The sequence below is a fragment of the Equus przewalskii genome, chromosome 17 (genome assembly GCF_037783145.1).
Source record: "Equus przewalskii isolate Varuska chromosome 17, EquPr2, whole genome shotgun sequence".
NCBI classification, from domain to species: domain Eukaryota; kingdom Metazoa; phylum Chordata; class Mammalia; order Perissodactyla; family Equidae; genus Equus; species Equus przewalskii.
Window position 1 is genome coordinate 72438952 of NC_091847.1, and position 23478 is coordinate 72462429.

At 38.2% G+C, this 23478-nt stretch overlaps 1 protein-coding gene across 1 annotated transcript in view; it reads right to left on the reverse strand.

The window, feature by feature from the left end:
* RFTN2 (raftlin family member 2) overlaps positions 1-23478 on the reverse strand; it is a 66652-nt gene that overhangs the window by 29551 nt on the left and 13623 nt on the right. The window contains exons 2-5 of the mRNA XM_008538908.2: positions 14209-14392; positions 12604-12718; positions 8688-8967; positions 6320-6523 (exon numbers count right to left, since the gene is read on the reverse strand). Coding sequence (XP_008537130.1) covers positions 6320-6523; positions 8688-8967; positions 12604-12718; positions 14209-14392 — 783 coding nt within the window. The remainder of the gene's footprint in view (positions 1-6319; positions 6524-8687; positions 8968-12603; positions 12719-14208; positions 14393-23478) is intronic.

Here is a 23478-nt window from a genome sequence, read left to right on the forward strand (position 1 = left end):
TGTGAGGTCAGATTACTTCAAAAAATATAATAACAAAAAATTCTTTACCTCAGTGATGCTTAAAAAAAAAAAAAAGAATGGTAACAGGAAGATCCTAAACAGAGGTCATTGTCAAAAGAATTCCTGCTGGGAAGGAAGTTTTAAGGGAGGGCCTCTCTGGCATTTTCTTGAATAGTTGACAATAACCAGCTGGCCAAAACTAAACTGATTTTATGGAAGTTCTTTTGTCTCCTATTTTGCAACGGGAGACAATTTTCCCAAGGTCATTTGCTGATCAAACATTTTGGTTTTTATAAAATACAATGCCACATCAAAGTTACCCTAGTTGACAGTTGTCTAAATAATAACCTATAAAGTTGTCAAATGATCTATTAAGCTTACAATGTAATTTTCAGTTTTAATTTTTATTTAATAGGCTATAAACATTAAGAGAAAAATGATCATCACCATTATTACTATTTTTACATCATTTACAATTAGGGCAGAATATCATGAAGAATTTACACTGTTCAGAGTGGTTCCCACAAACCCATAAAGTTGAATTTACTAGATGGAAATGGTTTTCTAATTACAGCGTATGTCCCACTTCCTTTGAATGTACTCGTCCACTGTCACGACAAAGTGACCAGAGGAATTAAATCTGTTTCTGGTTGTAAGTTTAGAGCATCCGAAGACCATCTCTAAAACTGTATGTTCCCCACATCCTTTTTCAGAATGGGAGTGTGAATTTAGAAAATAATTATGTACTGTGATAATCACGTAGTTAATTATAATCTGCCTCTTATTTACTTTGGGATTAGACAATGTAAGAACCCCGGGTTTTGTGGCTCTGTGTCTGTTTTGTTGTTCTGAATATTGAGGTACCCTAGTACTTGTAAACGTCTTTTGGTTTAAAAGACTGAACGTGTGGTGGACTCATCAACGTGATACTACACAAGAACAAAAAGAAAGACTCACTGTTATGCAACAACACGGAGGAATTTCAGAGAGACTGTGTTAAACAAAAGAAGCCAGACACGAAAGAGTATATATGGTATACTTCAACCCACGAGAAGTTCAAGAACAGGCAAAGTTAACCCATGGTGATGAGACGCAGAATAGCGCTCGTCTCCGGGTGGGAGAGCTGACTGGGAAGGGTCAGGAGGAGGTCTTCTGCGATGCTGGAAGTGTTCTGTACTTTTTTCTTTGCATTTCTTTTTTTTCCCTCCGGCTTTATGGAGCTATGATTGACATAAGATTTTTTCCAGCTTTATTGAGCTATAATGGACACATAAGGAAATGTTCTCGATCTTGAACGTTTGTGCTCTATTCAGCTGTACACACAGGATTAATGTACTCTACTACATGTATTTTATACTTCAATTAAGAGCAGACCGTGGCTGAGTGGTTAAGTTCGTATGCTCTGGCTTCGGCGGCCCAGGGATTCTCCGGTTTGGATTCTGGGTGTGGACATGGCACTGCTCATTAGGCCATGCTGAGGCGGCATCCCACATGCCACAACTAGAAGGACCCACAACTAAAATATACAACTACATACTGGGGGGCTTTGGGGAGAAGGAAAAATAAAAAATAAATAAAAAATAAAAAATCTAAAAAAACAATCTGCAATGAGTAAAACAACTAAAAAAAAAAAAAAAAAGAGCAGTCCTTCCTTCTCACTTTAGAACTCCCCAGGGCCCCTGGCTAGCTTTCTTAGGGCCTATTTCAGCCCCTAGAGCCACAGCGGACTGAGACTTCCACAGGAGGGAGTACTCAGATCTCTTGAGAAGTCTTCCCTAATAGAAGTGGCAGCTAGGGAGGGTGGCAGGCAAGGTCTCACGGGGAGTGACCCTTGGGTCCTCAATGTGTCAAGTCTTCCAGGTAATGAGCTGAGGTGGTAATTCTGAACAATCACTTAGTAACTGCCCCTGAACTGAGTTACCTCTTCAGAGTACATAGCCCAGGGCTTCCAGTGTGCCTTGGCCCATTGGTGCGCTGAGAACGGTTGTAGGTGTGCCAAGATGCAGGGCGCCCCCTCCTGCCCAGAGTGGCTTTATCCACTTAACCATGCGCCCACCAGTACTACCATTTTCTATGTGTGCATAATATGAAAAAGTTACCAAATTTTGGCCTGAACCACTGCTTCTCAAAAAAAGTTGTTTTAGTCAAATACCAGCAATAGCAAAGGAAAGTACAGTTGTGTCATTGAAGGACGGTCTCCAGGCGCAGTTTGAAGTGATTTGTGGCAGCAGTAAGTTTTTTTAAAGTCTGTTATATCTTAAAAATCCACACAAACTTTGCATTCTTTCCAAATATATTCATATAATGTAAAAAAGTCATGTTCTCCCCTCTGCCTTATTCCCATCCCCCAATCTTAAAGTAATACTGACACTCTAGGAAGAAGTCTGTCCTGTGAACTTGTGGCCTCCCTGGCACAAGGCTGCATGCCCCTCGGGTGCTTGGACGCTGGTTTGAGACGCACAAGCTTGAAGGATTCCCAGGGAAAGGTTTCCTTGTCTGCACGTGTGCTCTTACACAGTCACTTCAGCTAGATATGGCATTGACATCCCGGGAAAAGGTAACATTCCACTTTAGATTGTTTGGTCCATGCGTCATTTTTGGCATTAAATGGCCCAAGGTGGGCCCAGGACCATCTCTGAGAAGTGGAGGGCAAGCTCATATGGAATCTCGTTCATGAACATTCTGTCTCCAAAACGAATATCAGCCTGCTGACCTCTGTCTATCTCCACAGTCCTCTCTCTGTGCATCACTGCAACAGCCTCCCCACTTCCACTCTGCCCTCTATGATCCACTTCCCAAAATGAGGCCAAAGAAGTCCTTTTAAAAATGCTGGTCAGGTCATAATTCCTTCTTTAAATCTTCATGGAATGACTTGGGATAAAAATCCTGGCAGGATGGCAAGTTGGTTAAGAGCACACACTACACCTAGGTGCCTCCCCCTACATTTTCTAGTTGCATTAACCTGGGCACACTAATTAATATCTCCATGCCTCAGTTTCCTCATCTGTACAAGGGGAATAATCACATCTACACCCCTGTTGCTGTGGGGATTACATGAGTTAATAAACGCAGAGTGCTTAGAACAACGCAGGCACGTGGTAAGTACAAACGCCTGGTCGCCCCTGTCGCATCATTTCTATTGTGAGACTCTGCATGGAGTGGCTGCTGCTTCTCTCCCCCACCTTGTCTGGAGCCATTCTGTCTTGCATGCCCTGCTCCAGTGACACAGACTTTTTCACAGTTCCTTTTTCCTGTCCTAGAGTTTTTCTCCATTTAGGGGTATTTCTTTTGCCTGGAACAGTCTACTTCTGGCTCTCGTGTGCCAGCTCCTTACCAGCTTTCCATTCTCAGCGGGACTGTCACCTGTCAGAGGGGACCCCCTGAGCACACCTGTAATTGGGATCTTCCCTCTTCCTCTCCTTACAATGTCCTGTGGGTAATGTGTCAACACCTTTCTCAATTTTGAAATTAGGCATACATGGTTTGACACTGTTACTGCCTGACTGCCTGGTGCCACATGGCTAGCTTTTTGAGAGTAGGGAAGTTGTCCATTTTGCTTAGCATTGTCAACCCAGTGGCTGGCACAGTGCTTGGCAGAAATACATATGTGAAATGAATAAATATATGTTTCCATGTCATTATTCCACCCCACTCCTCATTCTGATGTATCTCCCCTGCCAGCTCCACACAAGCATCTTTACAGCAATGAAGAGATTGAAATGAATATCAAGTGAAGTCTGAAAAGAATTCTTAAAAATACCAGAATGTAGGTTTTTAAGATGTGGGTATACTAAAGGTGGGAAGAGACTATGCTCTGAGGTGATGGGGCATTTGTAGTCTGGTGAAGTGTGGGAACCTCAAGGGTGTTTGCGTATGTGTGTGTGCATGTGTGTGTGTTGTACCAGCTGGCAAAGCAGCTCGTCTTATCCCATGTCAGCGGCCCACTGGATCGCTACATGTTCTGGTAGAGTACAGTGTTTTGTCTATGTTGGCTCAATTGGGTCAGCCTCTTGTAGGCTCTCCTGGGTCCATTCGGAGGTTTTTGCCATACAGCCCCAGACCCTTGTAAGTGTGCAGTGAATCTGGCTGAGGAGCAGTTTGGTGAAGGCCCAGCAATGCTGGAGAAGGTCAAGAACAGGAGGCCACTGCAGTGCGAACCTCAGCTGCAAGGAACAGCAAGAGGGCCTCCCCCATGGGGCTCTTCAAAGCAGAAAAGACTTTGAGGGTGGGTGGGAAAGGACACTGAAGAGGAATTTCACAGACCTTACAACTTTCCCACCATGGCCTTATCGAAGGAGAAAACTTTTAAAAAGTTTTTTTCCCTCTCTGTTTCTGGAGGAAGACATTTTATAAAATGAAATTTGTGAAGTAATCTATTTAATTCAGGGCAATGTCTGGATTTGTACCTCTATTCCTCGTGGTGGGCTGACTGCTGACAATATTTTGGAAGAGGCTGGAAGCAAGACAAAACAAAATAGGCATTGTCCCCAAAGGGCTTTAGATGTCAGGCATCAAACGCCCCGGAACAAAGCGCCCGGCTCAGCCTTGCTTCCTCTGACTTGCTTCTCACAGCCACACAGGCATGGTCACAATTTCCCGTCTGCAGCTTCCCGTGTACTCCCAGGAAAGTCCCGAGTGACACACCCGTTTGCCAGACCCCACAGGCCGCAGCAGCTCGTTAGGGGCTTGGCGTGGCCTGCAGTGTAAAATGTCTAACGAGACATTCCGGAGCTGCTGGGAGGGCGAGATTCTCCCCTGGGCTCTCTAAATAGCTTCTGAGGCTTTAAGAACAAAAGCCCCACAGAGCCTCTGACTGGCAACTGCTGTGGCTAATTTTATTTTCATCAGGCAAGGCCCAAGGCAGGGACGCCCGAAAGAGATTGTGAAAGGAGCATTTTTCGTTTTTCCTTCAGCAGTGAGTCACAACAGAAACTCTGAAATGGCTCCAACTTAGACTCTTTGGAGGGTAGAGAAAGAGAAAGAGGAGACAGAGAGAGAACTACACCAAGCAGGGGTGACCTCCAAATGGGCGATCCGTACTGAAAGTAGGTAACTGCACGTAACAAGTTGCAGGGAAGAAAGCGACACCAGAAAATGAACTCCGACGGTGGGCGGCACTTGGGGAGTCACTTTGCACACACTCTGTCTTATTAAATTCCGACAATAGAGGTGGAGTGTTTTTATCCCCCTTTGGTAGGAAACTGAGGCTCCATGCACTCAGCTTGCCCAGATCACACAGCCAACAAGTAGAGGACACAGGCTGTAAATCCTGGTCTGTCTGATCCTCAAGTCCCTGCTCCTCCTGCTAGACCTTGCTGTTTCCATAAAGGATCAAGCTGGAGGAAGTTTCCAAGAACCAAAAAGACTGAGAACTAATTACTGAGCAGCTGCTATCGCCAAGCACCACGCAGGGCGCTGCATTTCTGGGGGCTCCAGTGGGCTAGCACCTTATTTTTCGGTGCTAGTTGAAGGGACCTATTGGAACATGACTCTTGATAATTTTAAATAATCATCCAAAGTGTTTAGCTGTATTTTAAAGGTATCACTAGGCTGTTTTAAAGATAATAAGGTATATTGGCATCCCATCTTATTGCTTTTTCAATTCTTTCCTCTAACTTCATTGAGTTAAGGCCCCTAATTATCCTGATTTTCATAACCTCCATCCTTGCTAATGCATTTTTTCCAGTCTCCTTACTTTCTATTTTTATTTTCTTTTAGTATTAATCTCTTTTTAAAATCATTTTCCCTAGAAAGTCATTTTTGGAAAGTTTTGTTTGTTTTTGTCATAGACATGAATGATTACATATCCCATTGTAACAAAAGGGGAAGGCTAGAGAAAATGACAGATGAGGGGAAAGCAGAAATAATAAATATAGGGTCAATATCATTTTCTGAACCAAAGATGACTTTTCTATACAAATTACAGAATGAGTCAGGTATAGACTGGACTACATGGTCCATAGTGTCCAAAATTGGGATAGCGTAACAAATTTGAATAATAACTGTCAAATGCTATCCTACGCCTGCTGATTGGGCTGTTGTAGTAGATCTTATCTGGAAAATCCTACTTGTCAATCACACGGTGGTTTGTTTATTCCTGACAGTTACAACACAACCACAAACATTACATTATAATTCTACCACACAGGATGGTTAAGCTTTTAAATTAAAGCTATAGCTATACAAGAATTGGAATCTGTTTCCTTAAGAATAATATCTTTCCTTTCAGCCATACAAACTGAGAGGCAAAAACATTTCCACCAACTCTGAAACAATGTCAAATTCTTTAGATATCAATATATCATAATATAAAACTTACCTTTAGATGCTTCCCAGCATACAAAAGAATCTATTAAAGACAAGCCTTGTTTATAATAAAACGTAGTTAACTCCAGCCAATCAGCATCAAGGGTACTAATCACAGATCCTTTTCTTGTTACTTTCATTGACAGGATGCCTTCCTGATAGGTCCAGCAGCTTGATTCATCATCAAAAACATTGAAGACTATATACAACTTGTTATCTGAGAAGGGGCATTCAGAAGGAAGAAAAAAGGGAAAAACCATAATTGTGCTGAAAGAATTAAAAAAATTTTTTTTATTAATCACAATTTCAAGCATGTAAAGAAGCATAGATAATAATAAAATGACCCACTACTCAGCTTTATTAAACGTTGACATTGTGCCATGTTGCTTCAGACTTTTTTCAAGGAAATGAAAAGTGGATGTATTTGAGGTTCAATGAGAAGTCTTCCCTCATCCTATTCTCCAGAAATAGTTACTATAATGAATTTGGTGTTTACCATTCTCATGCAAGTCTTTATTCTTTCAAAACACATTTATATACCCATAAATGATATACATTTTACAGTTTAAAAAACTTTTTAAAAATGATATCATACTGTATACATTAACCTATAACTTGATTTTCTTGTTCAGCATTATGTTTTGAAGCATAATTAACACATATAGCTCTTATTCGTTTAGTTTAACTGCTACATAGTATTCCAGTTTACTCTTCTCCTGTTGATGGACACAAACATTATTTTCAAATTTTGGTTATGACAGACGTTATTCATGTCTCCTTGGACAAATACGTGAGAATGACTCTAGAATATACACTTAGACATGGAATCGCTGGGTCATTCATCTTCTACTTTACTATAAGTTGGCAAATTCTTAACTTGCGGGGTCTATGAACCCACATCTACGGGTGTGTTTTAGGAAGTCTAACACCACTCATATTACAGATAAAAGTGTTTGAGTGTGTGTGTTATGTGCTTTTTTCTGGGTTGAGTCTCCATGGATTTCACCAGAGTCTTCAAGAGGTATTTTCCGTGTGTCTCCCCCACACTCCCACACCCAAAGTTAACAATCACTGCTGTATAAAAGTTATTAACAAGTATATGATTTAAAAATAAATGATTTGGAAAGTGGAACCTAAAGATTGGTGATTAAATTAACTAGGTGGCATACTAGATTTAGAACTCAAAGGACTGGAAATAGACTCCTGATCTAATCAAAGTCTGGATGGAACCAGCAGGAGCTTGAAGGTAGCAGTGGGTGGAAGACTGTAAATAGCTGTCTGACCACAGCTCCAACAATTCTCGTTCACTTTACATTCCCAAAGTTTGTACGCTGCAGGAAAATCAGGGTGGTCGTTAGCTAGGGAACTGATGAAAAATGGGAGGGTGGTGGTGAGGGCGGGTGAGATGGGAAATGCTCCTGGTTCTTTCTGAAGGAGACTGTGCTGGCCACGGTCAAATGTCTCTGCCTATATAGGATGTTGAGCATATCTCACCACAACCCAGGAAGCCAGTGCCATGGGCATGTGCAGCTTCAGCACCAACACTGATCAAAGGATCAGTAAATAGTAGCTAACTTAATACAGAGTATACTGTGTGCCAGGCACTGGGCTCAGTGCTTTATGGACATCTCTTATCTACTTCTCACAACAACTCCCTCTCCATCAAGAAACTCAGGCAGTGTGACTGCAGAGCGCTTAACTCTAAGGTGTACGTAGTCTTTGATTTTCTCTAATAGTGCTTTTTAAAGCATGCCCGTAAAGGTATCAGAAAACTTTGAACAGTCCAAAATACATGAAAAAATACTCTCGATTTCTTGGGAAGACTTGCTGGTTGGCAAAGAAGAATAAAACTATTGTTTAAAGTTATTTTAGGATGCAGGCACTATTGTTATACTAATTGTTTCACAATGATGTGTATTTTCATATTCTAATTGATGATCAAAGAAAGGCAATTAACTTCAAAGGTGAAAACCATCCATGAAATGGGAAAGGCCAAAACTAAAATTCTCACACACTGTTTATAAGGACAAACATAAATCAAAAAGCTTTCTTTATACAATCACTGTGTTGGTACACATGCCCAGCCTCCATTTTACAGGGGAGCTGGTGAATGACTAAATGGAAACCAATTTTCAACACATAGTTTCATTATGTGGATGGCAGTGAATGACCACGCCAGGGACAACCTTTTGAAAAACTGCCCTGCCTTATTTCTGGCTGTAATAATTTTTTAAAAATCACGACAAGTTTATATTAATGTATTCAGTCTTTATAATCTTTAGAAATTTACTCTGCCTCATATTTCTAAAAAAACTTCAAAAATGTATTTTTGCTAAATTTAAATTAATACATATTCTAATTCTACTCATCTTGACTATTACCTTCTCCCTTTCTTGATTTAGAGGAACCAGGGCTTCCATCTCGTTCCATTTGACACTGTCCACTTTCATGATGAAGTTCTTCCTCAATTCCACTTTCAGACGATTGCCCACTTAACGTTCCTTCATTCCAGCTTTTGCAGTTTTCATCTGAACTGTGTCTCACATCTAGTGTTGATTCTACGTCTCCATCGTGGTTGGTTCCGTTGCAGAGTTTAAGTGGTGGATAATGCTGTGATAGGAATCCAACAAATTTCATTCCTCGTTTAGCAGCTACATTAATCTGAGGTATAAAAGGAGATGGTAGAACAAAATGTAAAATTCATTTACATTGATTACTTTATCAATTAACCTTTAGGCTTATCAAGGAAATCTATTAGAGGAAGGAATAAATCGGATCAGTAACTGAAGACCCATTCATAAACAAATTAATAACCTCCAACATAGCACTACTCCTAAGACTATGTCACACTACTATCATAATTTCTTCAAAGAGAAATTATGTTTAGAATACATTTTAGAAATTATGAAAACAGGAATCATATTTTTCTTCAAAGTTTTGCTATTGGAGAAGAACTAATAATTCTATAGCATGATTTTTGCAGACCTGTTAAGAACGGTCTCTCCCATTCAAGTAAAATTAAAAACTATTCCAAGAAATCCTCAAAAATAACCTTACCAAATACATCTTAATTAATAAAAAAGAGACATTAATTTAGAAGCAAAAAACATACAGCATTGTTTGCTTGATGGGGGTAAAGAAAGATGTTAAAAGTCTAATCCTTGACAAATGTGTAGGTATAATGCATAAGCCGAGTTCATGCTACCACTCGTAGGAAGCTTCCTGGTCTGCTTACATCTTGATGACATTGTCTCCCATCTGGGCCAAATGCACGTGATGAGATCCAATCCTTCCCGTTAAAGACTAGGACTCAGAAGCACATGACTTAGTGCCCGTGAAATAATCTGAGGCCTTAAGAGTGGTTACTTTCACACCTACCGCTTTTCCCTTTCTCTTCTTTTGCTTCATTTCTTTCTTCTTTCTGTGGCCATGTCTTTCTTCTCTGTTTAAAATGGCAACTCTTTTCAGGGCAGAGTCTGTGTCCTATTCATTTTTGTATTGTGATGTTTTGTACCTATAAGTGCTCTATCCGTACTTGTTAAATAAGTTAAAATGAAGAAATAGCAATGTCTTTTATAGGGTGACTGTTTTAAACATTTAAATTAAATGTTTTAAGCGTTACGTGGGAGGGGAAGAAAGAGTTATGACGGAGGTTGCAAATGCAAACACCTGTAGTCAGAAATGAAATGGAATGAAAAAGCCAGGAAGAACTGAGCAACGTCCAATCAAAGGGGGCAGCGCCCTCAGCTGCAGTGGACGAGGAGGAGAGTTCTGAGGAGGACAGAGGGTGTGGGTGTGTAGAGCTAGGACAAAGGACTATGCCAATACAGTATCATTTACTCCTACGAATTAAGATATTGAAATTGTAACAATGCACAAAGCCTCAAAAATAACCACAAATTGTCCTTTAGATAAGGTGTCCTGGGAGAGGAGAGGGAGGTGGTAAAGAGGCATGGCATTCTGCAGGTGGAGACGAGTACATTTATTGCCATTGCTTTCTCTATGTCTTATGAGTTGATTTGGGTAAAAAAGTGCAGGAGGTTTTTTCTACTACTGGAACGTTTTATCTGGAAAAGTCTAGTAACAAGTAGAGTATCAGTGTTTTTCCATTTTTTAAGTTGGAAGATTGATATTTTTTAATGTTATTTTTATTTAAAAATCCTGAAAAACACTTGTAAACCTAATTTTAAAAATAGAGCAAACATTGATATAATATTAAAATGACAAAATCTAGCTGTTCAAGAATCAACTCTTTATCTAAGGCAGCCATTCAAAAATAACATGCGACATTCATCTTTTGCTCTGTTCACACATAATTTCAGATACTTCATGTGCTGTGTTTCCTGAAGCTTTTCTCTCCATGAAATAACCCCATTACTCTAATTGTTGAAGTAACAGTACCTTCCTGTTTAAATAGATTTTCAGCTGTGTCCAGGAAGTCAAATGCAAAACAAGGGCTCTGATGGTGATCTATTAAGACTAAATTAATAGTTATATTTTTGCTTTCAAAAGAAATTTTCTGGAGTGAATTTATTCCCAGAAAAAAAATAGAAATTTCCCAGAATAGGAGTAGTAAACAGCATGTGTACCTTGTTTATAAAAATCTAGTCTCAAAGACTGTTCCTGAAAAACCGTGTTGAATGGTGACTTTATACCCAAATAGGAAATATCATTAGGAGCTATATCTGGCTACATACAAACCAGAGATAATCCTGCCTGGTCACTTAAGGCTTGGGAACAACAATGGAAACAGTGACTGCGTTTCATAGTTTCTCACTTGCAAGGAAATGCCTTAGGTTTTTGGCTGTACTCATTTAAATAAAAGCTAAAACCTTAAAAGAATGTCAACGCAACTAAAAAAAACTTTCACCATAAAATCCAATCAATTTAGAATACTTATGAATGTCCATTTTTTTCTTGGTCTTAATCACTATACACATAGTGTTCAATTTTTCGTTAAGTTACGTTATATAGACTTGTCTATCTTGACACTGTAGTTGTCGCGTTTAACGCCCATAAAGTACTCCATGGACTCGTATAGCATTGCCTCCTCAGTTTTCCAATTATTGAGAATTTGGCCTCTTATTCACTGTTGATTAAAATGTCTTTGTATAAAAATGACTTTTCCCCTTTTCAATTAATTTCTTGGAATAGATTCCTAAAGGGACAATTACTGGTTCACAAAATAAGATGGGATTTATGATTTTTATTAACAAAGTGATATTCAAGAATACTGTACTAATTTATTACAACATCAGCTGTAATATATGAAAGTTTTCTTAAAGCTCTTCCAACACTGGATTTAATACTTTCAGTTTAATTTCTCAATTAATACTGGTGAAGTATTAATTCTCAGTTTTTATTTATGTTAAAAATTGCTAGTTAGGTTGAGCCTTTTGCTAAACGTCTCTTTATTATTTGTGTTTCCTTTGGTATTAGCTGTCCATGGATCCTGTCTGTCCATTCAAGACTAAACATCATTCTCAGGCATTTGTACTCATTTCCCATATATGCTGAAAATGAAGGTCCCATGGGACACATGTTTTGCAGAGTCCCCCTGATTCTATTCTCTTAAGCTTAGTTTTCTTAGTATATAAATTGTATTTATAAACTCGAACTCAAATGCCTCAATCTATTTAAAATATAATATGTCTACTTTTTCATTTTCTTTCACATTTTTTATACTTAAAAAAAAATTACCTCTTGGTCTCATTTGTACTGTGTGGAGTCCATTTCTACAGAAAACTCCCACGCTTCCAGCAGCACCCCTTAAGTAATGGTTCTTCCCCCCATTTACTTCATCAGGTTTGTAATGAAACTTCTTATATGTGTATAAATTTATTTCTGGCACTTCCACTTTGTTTTGTTGGCCTGTATTTCTGTTTTGAACTCTGTATGATTCGGTATACCAAATTGTGCTTCAATATATTTTAAATTCTAATAGAATAAGTCATTTATCATCTCCCTGTTCTTTTTTTTTATTTTTATTAATGTTATGATAGATTACAACCTTGTAAGATTTCAGTTGTACATTTTTGTTAGTCATGTTGTGGGTACACCACTTCCCCCTTTGTGCCCTCCCCCCACCCCCCCTTTTCCCTGGTAACCACCGATCAGATCTCCTTATCAATAGACTAACTTCCACCTATGAGTGGAGTCATATAGAGTTCGTCTTTCTCTGACTGGCTTATTTCGCTTAACATCTCCCTGTTCTTTTTAACGTAAGAAAGGGAATTAATGAGGAAGAAATACCAAATATTTCTCAATATCCCATGAAAAAATGTACACGTTTCGTACCTTTTCTATCAGTTCTTTCGCTCCATCGTTTGTTTGAGTCTCATAAGTTAGAGGACATTCGTCAATCACAAGCCTTGGGCGTCTCTGTCCGCTGGGTGCTGCCGAATGCTTCGGGCTGTAAGAGAGAGTATGTTGAGGGTTGGAAGCCAATTGTTGATTTTCAGCTAATATGCTCATGTGAAAACGAATATGCAACTCACAAACAAGGTCAAGGCAATCATTTTTTTGTTATTGCAAGCCTAATGGTTGTCTTCTTGTGTAAAAATACCAGAAAAACAGTAATTTCTATTAATTTAAATTTCCTCAATTTAAACCTCTATTAATTTAATTTCTAATTTAATATGAAAGAAAAACTTCACATCTGTTGTTTTAATAAAAGTTAGGGGAAATGATTTTAGATCACTATTATACCTCATTATTGTACAAAAGCCCAAGTAAAAATCCTATTTCAATGCAGATAAATATTGTCTTTTTTCTTTTTCTTCTTTTCACCCTTGGCTTCTTCTTAGCCTTGTCAGGGCACCGAGAAGTCTGTCTGAAGTCTGTTTGTAATTAGGACATCCGCGTTACCGCTGTGGGACAAACGGCACGTTTCCTCAGTACTGCTTGAACCAGGGAGGATCTGACGGGGCATCACTGTGGAAGCTGAAGCCCATACTCCCCCTCCAGACGTCACCCAGTGTCCCTGAAGGCACACCCGGGATTTTTTAAAGCCCTGTCTTTTTTTCAATTTTCCCATTTTCTCTCTTTTCCTCTTATTTCACTTTTTCCTTCTCTGCTTAGCCCTTTCAGAGTTAGTCATTGATTATTAGTCCATCACCATAAGGAGAAAACACAGTTTTTACCCGGGTCTTTGAGATGGTTTTAATACAGTTGAAGAGTTGTGTAAAAAAATTTAATGTGTTAATCAAAGACATTGGTCTAGTTATTTTCATTCTTCATTGGAAAGAGCAACAGTACTTTAAAAACAGTCAAACTTACAAGCTAGGCTGGCAAAATGGTTGCAGTGTTGTTTGGGAAAGCAGCTATTAAAAAAGGTTTAAAAAATAAACCAAAATGGATGGCTTTTACATCCTATGTTTTGGAAAAAGCTGATAAGAGGTCTATCCAATTGGTGAGAACTTGGCATGTAGACCTTTCTGCTATAAAAGTTTTAGAAGGTAGAGATAGTTTCTGTTGCTATTATTAATAAAACAACGTAGCACAGTTCAAAAGAACGCTCAGTGAAAGTGGACTCATTGGCCCAGGCAGCTGTCTTAGGCCAGTGATAAGACTTGCAGCTAACTGCTACCCCCTCCCCTGTGGAAGCTGCCAGGAGCTTCCAGGGGTTTCTGGAGTCAATTGACCGTTCTCCTTGTTCATTGACATCCTCACCTAGGGTCTGTTTGTCTGCAAGGCGCTAAAACCAATGAGGAGCTTTAAGGAAGGTGTAAGTTTCCTTCTCTCAATCCAGGTTCAATTGCTGGAAAATGTGCCTGAAACCAAAATCCCTAATTATCCTTTATTCTCCATCGCTTTGTTCAAAGTCTCTTTTCTTTCAGCCAAAGAAAACCGTCACTCTCAACAGCTTCTCAGTGTGTCTATCTTCTTGAGCACCAGGCTTACCTTAATTTCAAGCGTGATAGGACCGCCCTGTACAGGTAACTGGCAGGTAGGTGTTTTCGCTGCCCAACAGGTTGTATAACCGGATGAATAGCCCCAACAATATATCCTTTAAGATAGTAGTCTTCCACTTTTGTAACTATATCCAGAATTGAATTTATCTTGATGACTTCTGGGTTTGGTGAAGCTGAAACATCAAAAGCAAAGAGCAATTTGCATAGTCACAAAATTGAATTATACGTTATTTCTAGCTACATGTGATAATACAAATGAATAGAAAACATCTCTATCTGATTTCATCTCCAATAAAGTTACACTAACACGTATTATATATTTTCTAAATTTTGGGAAAAAGCAAAAATAACCTTATGAACTGGTAGATATATAATATTATCAATATGTCTTAAAGTAGAAATACATGCCATAATATATATTTTTTCAATTAAGGCAGCTTTATTTTTTAGGATTTCATTTGAGTGACTATATTTCCATTAATAGATATTGAAGACATCCATAAGAGAAACAATATTAAGTTGAGGAGCTAATTGATTTATGATTCTGAACAAGATGAAATGCTTAATTAAAGAACAAAATTCATACAAGTCTAAAAATTAAAAATGGCAGAAATTGTATTTATTAAGCAAGAATTGTCAAGTGCTTTCTTATTTGCAATTACACTTCAAAAGCACTGTGTTCTAAGTTTCTCTGGGAAACTAAAAGTATGATTTGTTATGGCACTTATATAAATGCCCAAGTAAAAGAATTCAAAAGTAAAGCTATCCAGAAGTCCGTTTTAATAAGTAAAAATTCCAAATGTAGAGGAAGTTTAAATGCAAATTTGATGTGCAGTTGAACTGCTCCTTTGAAGCAGGCCAAATCTGTAGAGAGTATGGAAAAGTACAACCTGTACAGTTTTTAGTACAAGGAAAGGGGTGTGTTATTTGGGAAAATGTTCTTAATGTTCCAGCAGTATTAATTTAAAAAACAACTTTATTTTCTGTAACAATATGTCTCTTTTTCTGGAAAACAATCAAGAATTAATATCTAAAAACAGACCTGCCAATTGGATTATCTTTTGAGTAACAAAACATACGAAATTAATTCCAGGTACGGGCAGCGCTGACTGTTGACCCCCTGTCAGTGTGGTCAGTGGAGTCCAGCAAAGAATGGCGGATAATGGCCTGAATACAGGAAGGAGGTTAAGAAGCAGACAAGGAGGAAGGAGCAGAGGAAATCCCCACATCCTCTTACATTAATGGAACAGAAATCCACATTAGTGGGTATTCGTGCCAACTTCTCAAAGGAAAAAAAGTGGTCAATAGGAAAGTTATATAAACCAAGACGAATCCATTTCCTCAAGTTTTCATCCTCTTTTGTATTTAGGCTAATCTATTTACAATATATTTTCTTCATCATTATGAATAGGAATAAAAACAAAGAGAAGGATCCTGGACTTTGAAGAAACAGCTGGGTTTCATTGCAAAACAGGCTAGTTCTGTCTGGGTGTGCGGCAATCCCTCTGTGATTCATTTGGTTTTACTTTTTTTAGTATTTTAACTCCAACCCTGATTTCCAAACAAAGGAACTGAAAAACTATAAAATAGAATAAACTGTTAAGACTAAGGAATGAAACACAACCTAAACTTACTTTTAGAACTATATACTGATCCCACAAAATTTTAAAGAAAATTGCAGTCTTTTTTTCCCCATAAAAGTAGCTTTGCTTTATATTTTTTTCTACTTTTCTTTTTGATTGGGGTAACATTGGTTTATAACATTATATAAATTTCAGGTGTACATCACTATATTAAGATTTCTGTGTAGATTACATCATGTTCACCACCCAAAGACTAATTAGCATTCATTACCATATACATGTGCCTAATCACCTTTCACCCTCTGCCCTCCACCCTTCCCCTCTGGTAACCACCAATCCAATCTCTGTCTCTATGTGTTTGTTTGTTGTTGTTTTTAGCTTCTATTTATAAGTGAGATCACGCGGTATTTGACCTTCTCCCTCTGTCTTATTTCGCTTAGCATAATACCCTCAAGGTCCATCCATATTGTTGCAAATGGCAAGATTTCGTCTGTTTTATATAGCTGAGTAGTATTCCATTATGTATATATATCACATCTTCTTTATCCATTCGTCCCTTGATGGGCACCTAGGTTGCTTCCAAGTCTTGGCTATTGTGAATAATGCTGCAACGAACATAAGGGTGAGTATATCTTTACGCATTTATGTTTTCATGATCTTTGGATAAATACTCAGCAGTGGAACAGCTGGATCATATGGTAATTGTATTCTTAATTTTTTGAGGAATCTCCATACTGTTTTCCATGGTGGCTGCATCAGTTTGCACTCCCACCAGCAGTGTACGAGAGTTCCCTTTTCTCCACATCCTCTCCAACACTTTTTATTTCCTGTCTTGTTAATTACAGGCATTGTCACGGGCATGAGGTGATATCTCATTGTAGTTTTGATTTGTATTTCCCTGATAATTAGTTATGTTGAGTATCTTTTCATGTGTCTGTTGGCTATCTGTTTATCTTCTTTGGAGAAATGTCTGTTCAGATCTTTTGCCCATTTTTTAATTGGGTTGTTAGATTTTTGTTGTTAAGATGTATGAGTTTTTTATATATTTTGGATAATAACCCCTTATCAGATACACGGTTTGCAAATATCTTCTACCAATTTTTAGGTTGTCTTTGTTTTGTTGATGGTTTCCTTTGCTGTGTAGAAGCTTTTTAGTTTGATGTAGTCCCATTTGTTTTATTTTTTCTTTTCTTCCCCTTGCCAGGTCAGACATGGTACTTGAAAATATGCTGCTAAGACCAATATCAAAGAGTGTACTGCCTATGTTTTCTTCTAGAATTTTCATGGTGTCAGGTCTTACATTCAAGTCTTTAATCCATTTTGACTTAATTTTTGTATATGGTGTAAGATAATGATCTACTTTCATTCTTTTGCATGTTGCTGTCCGGTTTTCGCAACACCGTTTATTGAAGAGACTTTCTTTTCTCCATTGTATGTTCTTGGCTCCCTTCTCAAAAATTAGCTGTCCACAGATGTGTGGGTTGATTTCTAACCTCTCGATTCTGTTCCATTGATCTGTGTGTGTGTTTTTGTGCCAGTACCATGCTGTTTTGGTTACTCTGGCTTTGTAGTATATTTTGAAATCAGGGAGTGTGACGTCTCCAGTTTGTTCTTTTTCTTCAAGGTTCCTTTCACTATTCAGTGTCTTTTGTTGTTCCGTATAAATTTTAGAATTCTTTGTTCTAGTTCTGTTAAAAAGTCATCGGAGGGGCCAGCCTGGTAGTGTAGTGGTTAAATTCATGCACTCTCCTATAACGGCCCCAGGGTTCACAGAGTGGGATCCTATGCACTGTTCATCAAGCTGTGCTGTGGTGGCATCCCATATACAAAACAGAAGAAAACTGGCACAAATCTTAGCTCAGCGACAATCTTCCTCACCAAAACAACAACAAAAAAGTCATTGGATCTTAGATTGGGATTGCACTGAATCTGTAGATTGCTTAGGATGTATGGACATTTTCTATGTTAATTCTTCCAATCCAAGAGCACATAATACCCTTCCATTCCTTTGTGTCTTTTTCAATTTCTTTTAACAATATTTTATAGTTTTCAGTGTACAGGTCTTTCAGCTCTTTGGTTAAATTTATTCCTAGGTATTTTATTCTTTTTGTTGCAATTATAAATGGAATTGTATTCTTAACTTCTCTTTCTGCTACTTCATTGTTAGTATATAAAAACACAAGTGAGGGGCTAGCCCGGTGGTATAGTGGTTAAGTTCACGCACTCTGCTTTGGTGGCCTGGGGTTTGCCCGTTCAGATCCCAGGCATGGACCTACACACTGCTCATCAAGCCATGCTGTGGCAGTGTCCCATATACAAAGTAGAGGAAGATTGGCATAGATGTTAGCTCAGGGACCATCTTCCTCAAGCAAACAGGCAAGGATTGGATTAGCTCAGGGTTAGTTACAGGCCAAACTTCCTCACACACACACACACAAAAGCAACTGATTTGTGTATGTTGATTGTGTATCCTGCAACTTTACCATATTCATTTATTATTTCTAAAAGTTTTTTGGTGGATTCTTTTAGGGTTTCCAAAAATAAAATCGTGTCATCTGCTAGTAGTGACAGTTTTACTTCTTTCTTTCCAATTTGGATTGTTTTTGTTTCTTTTTCTCACCTGATTGCTCTGGCTAGGACTTCTAATACTATGTTAAATAATAGTGGTGAAAGAGGGCATCCTTGTCTGGTTCCTGATCTTAAAGGGACAGCTTTCAGTTTTTTGCTATTGAGAATGGTATTAGCTGTGGCTTTGTCATATATGGCCTTTATTATGTTGAGGTACTTTCATTCTATACCCATTTTATTCAGAGTTTTTATCATAAATGGATGCTGTATCTTGTCAAATGCTTTCTCTGCATCTGTTGAGATGATCACGTGATTTTTATTCTTCATTTTGTTAATGTGGTGTATCACATTGATTGATTTCTGGATGTTGAACCACCCCTGCATCCCTGGAATAAATACCACTTGATCATGGTGTATGATCCTTTTAATGTGTTGTATTCGACTTGCTAGTAGAAAACTGCAGTCTTTTAATGCATATCATTGCTTATAGTAGAAAATGGAAATGCTTTAGCATGCTACAGAAGACTCTTCAAAGTCTGGTCTACGTATTCAGTCTTCACTCTTGTCATCCTTTTTCATGTACATCTTGCTTTGGCAGGCCTGAACTACTGGAGTTCACGAACCTGGCATCCTGTTTCATATCACCAGGACTTCATTTCCTTCCCTGTTCCCTGAACCTGAGTTAATCACCCCTTAATAAGGGCAAGGAACCTACCTTATTTCTCTTTCCCTGCGTAGCATTTTCCTTAGGTCATTATGTTAAGTTGAAAATACTGTTTATAAGGGAAACTAAGAGGCAAAATTATTGCATAGAGGAGGGAAAACCATCAAGATTAGCTAGCAGAAATAAAAAAGTTTAGCTTAGTAAACTCAGGACCAATTGTACAGGTCATGCAGGCCTTGTAGGAGAGAGACACCACAGGGAAAGAACACACAGGCGGTGTTGTGGAATTGTCACTGTTTTGACCATATAAGTGAAGGCGGTCGAGTACCGAGTGTGAATCCAACCAGGCAGAGTTCAAGGTCATATTCACTTCAGAAGGCTCCAGCTTCAGCCCTCACTTTATGTTCCTTAAGTTAATGATATTACAGTGAGAAAAATCACATAAAAAGTGAGGTAAAAAGTAGTAAGAGGTAGAGCTACATTGGGTATAATTAGCTGCATCTTGGGGAGAATTCTGGAGACAAATTTGGGAGAGGACTTTATCACAGGCCAAGAATGAGCCTGCGGCCTTGGGATCTGGATCCTATGGGCCTTGCTTCTCTTGCTGACTTGGTTGGAGTCACTGTGAGGCCCTATGCTGTCTAACCTAGTCTACTCTGGCACCATTTCTTGGAAGGACACCCTAGAAATCAAGAAATCAGGGTTGGGAAAAGTCCCCTCTCCCGGAGCCTGGGTTAGTGTTCAGAGAAATTTAGGGAGCCTGATGCTCTGTTCTCCGCGATCTTGCCCCATCCCAGCGTGGAGCAATGCGGCAGCCAACACACAAAAGGCACTTAATGAGCTCAAAGCGGCACATAGAATATTTGAAAATATTTCAATTATTTTGTATTTTCACCAGATGCTCAGCAGTTAGTAACTAATATTATTCGACTATTTTAGCTCTATAATACCACCTTCATCATTAAAGATTATATGCTATCTGGAGATGGATACTGGTGGTGATTGTACAACAATGTGTATATACTGAATGCTTCTGAACTATACACTTAAAAATGGTTAAGATGGTTAAAATGGTTAAGATGGTAAATTTTGTTACATATATTTTACCACAATAAAAAAGGTTATATGTCAAAGATAATATATATTATACATGTACATGTTTAAATATATAATATATATTTATTTTAATTGTGGTAAAAAACTCATAACAAAATTTACCATCTTAAGCATTTTTAAGTGTGCAGTTCTCTATCTGGCTTATTTTGCTTAACATAATATCCTCAAGGTCCATCCCATGTTGTTGTGAATGGGATGATTTTATCCTTTTTAATGGCTGAGTAGTATTCCATTGTATATATACACCATATTTTCTTTATCCAGTCATCAGTTGATGGGCACTTAGGTTGCTTCCACATCTTGGCTATTGTGAATAACGCTGCAATGAACACAGGGGTGCATGGGTCTCTTTGAATTGCTGATTTCAAGTTTTTTGGATAGATACCCAGTAGTGGGATGGCTGGGTCATATGGTGTTTCTATTTTTAATTTTTTGAGAAATCTCCATACTGTTTTCCATAGTGGCTGCACCAGTTTGCATTCCCACCAGCAGTGTGTGAGGGTTCCTTTTTCTCCACAGTCTCTCCAACATTTGTTATTTTTCGTTTTGGTTATTTTAGCCATTCTAACGGGTATAAGGTGATATCTTAGTGTGGTTTTGATTTGCATTTCCCTAATGATCAGTAATGATGAGCATCTTTTCAAGTGCCTGTTGGCCATTTGTATATCTTCTTTGGAGAAATGTCTGTTCATATCCCCTGCCCATTTTTTGATTGGGTTGTTTGGTGTTTTGTTGTTGAGTTGTGTGAGTTCTTTATATATTATGGAGATTAACCCTTTGTCAGATATATGATTTGCAAATATTTTTTCCCAGTTGATGGGTTGTGTTTTTGTTTCAATCCTGTTTTTGCTTGCCTTGTAGAAGCTCTTCAGTCTGATGAAGTCTCATTTGTTTGTTCTTTCTATTGTTTCCCTTGTCTGAGAAGACATGGTGTCCAAAAAGATCCTTTTAAGACTGATGTCAAAGAGTGTACTGCCTATATTTTCTTCCAGAATTATTCTGGTTTCAGGTCTTACCTTTAAGTCTTTGATCCATTTTGAACTTATTTTTGTGAATGGCATAAAAGAATAGTCTATTTTCATTTTTTTACTTGTTGCTGTCCAGTTTTCCCAGCACCATTTGTTGAAGAGACTTGCTTTTCTCCATTGTATGACCTCAGCTCCTTTGTCGAAGATTAGCTGTCCAAATGTGTGGTTTTATTTCAGGGCTTTCAATTCTGTTCCACTGACCTGTGAGTCTGTCTTTGTGCCAGTACCACACTGTTCTGATTACTCTAGCTTTGTAGTATATCTTGAAGTCAGGGATTGTGATGCCTCCATCTTTGTTCTTTTTTCTCAGGACTGCTTTAGCAATTCAGGGTCTTTTGTTGCCCCATAGATACTTTATATAAGTAGAATCATATAGTATTTGCCTTTTTGTGATTGGCTTATTTCACTTAGTATAATATCCTCACAGCTCATCCACGTTGTAGAATGTGACAGGATTTCCTTCTTTTTAAGGCTGAGTAAGATTCTGTTGTATGTATATACCACATTTTGTTTATCCATTAATCCATCAATGGACGTTTGAGTTGATTCCACTTCTTGGCTATTGTGAACAGTGCTGCTATGAATATGGATATACAAATAGCTCTTTGAGATCCTGCTTTCAATTCTTTTAGATATATACTAACAAGTGTGATTGCTAGATTATATGGTAATCCTATTTTTAATTATTTGAGGAATGACCATATTGCTTTCCATAGCAGCTACATTTCCATCAACAACACACAAGTGTTGTTTCAATTTCTCTACATCCTTGCCAACACTTCTTTTCTTTTTTTTTTCATAATAGCCATTCTAATGGGCATGAGATGATGTTTCACTATGGTTTTAATTTGCGTTTCCCAAATGATTAATGATGTTGAGCATATTCTCATATGCTTGTTGGCCATTAGTATATAATTTTTGGAGAAATGTTTATTCAAGGCTTTTGCCCATGTTTTAATTGGCTTTTTTTTGTTGTTGTTGAGTTGTAGGAGTTCTTTATATATTATGGATATTTATTTTCTCCCATTCTGTAGGTTGACTTTCCACTCTGTAGATTGTGTCCTTTGATGTACAGAAGTTTTAAGTTTGATCTAGTCCCAGTTACCTATTTTTGCTTTGGTTGCCTATGCTTTTGGCATCATATCCAAAAATCATTGCCAAATCCAATGTCATGAAGCTTTCCCCCTATGTTTTCTTCTGGGAGTTTTATAGTTTTAGGTCTTATGTTTATATCAAAGACATTTTTAACGTACAATGGCATCTGTTTTATTGGTTTAAGAGGCATGCTATGCCTTCTTCTTCAAAAATGATGCCGAAAAATACAGAACTTTGATACTTTCCTAGTTGTTTTACATGATTATCTTAGTAAAGTACTCTGCAAAAAGAAAACTTAAAAATTTGTGAAGGTGTAAAGAATTTTAAAGCTTATTGAAAAAATACTATTTACTTGACAAATGTGAAATACAAAAGTACATCAATGGCAGCTGAAGACAAATACACGAGTAGAGATGAGCATTTCATTTTTGTGAAAGTGTGTCTTTGTAAATTACAAAATTCAATACAAGAATAAGGGATGTGCATGGGGCTGGCCCCATGGCCCAGTGGTTAAGTTTGCATGCTCCACTGCAGCAGCCTAGTGTTTTGCTGGTTCGGATCCTGGGTGCAGACCTAGTACCACTCATCAAGCCATGCTGAGGTGGCATCCCACATGACACAACTAGAAGGACCCATAACTAAAATATACATCCACGTACTGGGGGGCTTTGGGGAGAAGAAGGAAAAGTTAAAAAAATAAAATCTTAAAAAAGAAAAGAATAAGGGATGTGCCTAGGTTGGAAGTCTGTCCTGGCATTTTGATCATTGTTGTAGGCCAGGTGATAATTACAGAGAGTATCACTACCTGCGTAAGCTGGTTGCTTTTCCATCTGGCCTGACTAAACAATTCTGAGGGCTTGAGGTTTTAGTCCACAGACCGTTCAAGGATCACTTGAAGAAAAAATATGTCCTCGTTGTTGTCTGAAAACTTTCCATTGGTAACCTCTGGCAATTCAAGAAAGCCCCATTCTCAAACTTGCACAATGGGTGTCAGGTCCTTGGAAGAAAAGTCGGGCACTCTTTCAAGAAATGTGGCATTGCCAATATTTTTGAGAGTCAAGAGGAGAAACTCATGTGGAAAAATGGGGACACGAGGGCTCTGAGTCTGAAAGTGATTCATAAGAATTGGATCCGGAGTGTGAAGATGTTTTAGGAATATCTTTATTTCACTTAATTTTCCTTCTTTATGTATGTAAGAGAGAGAT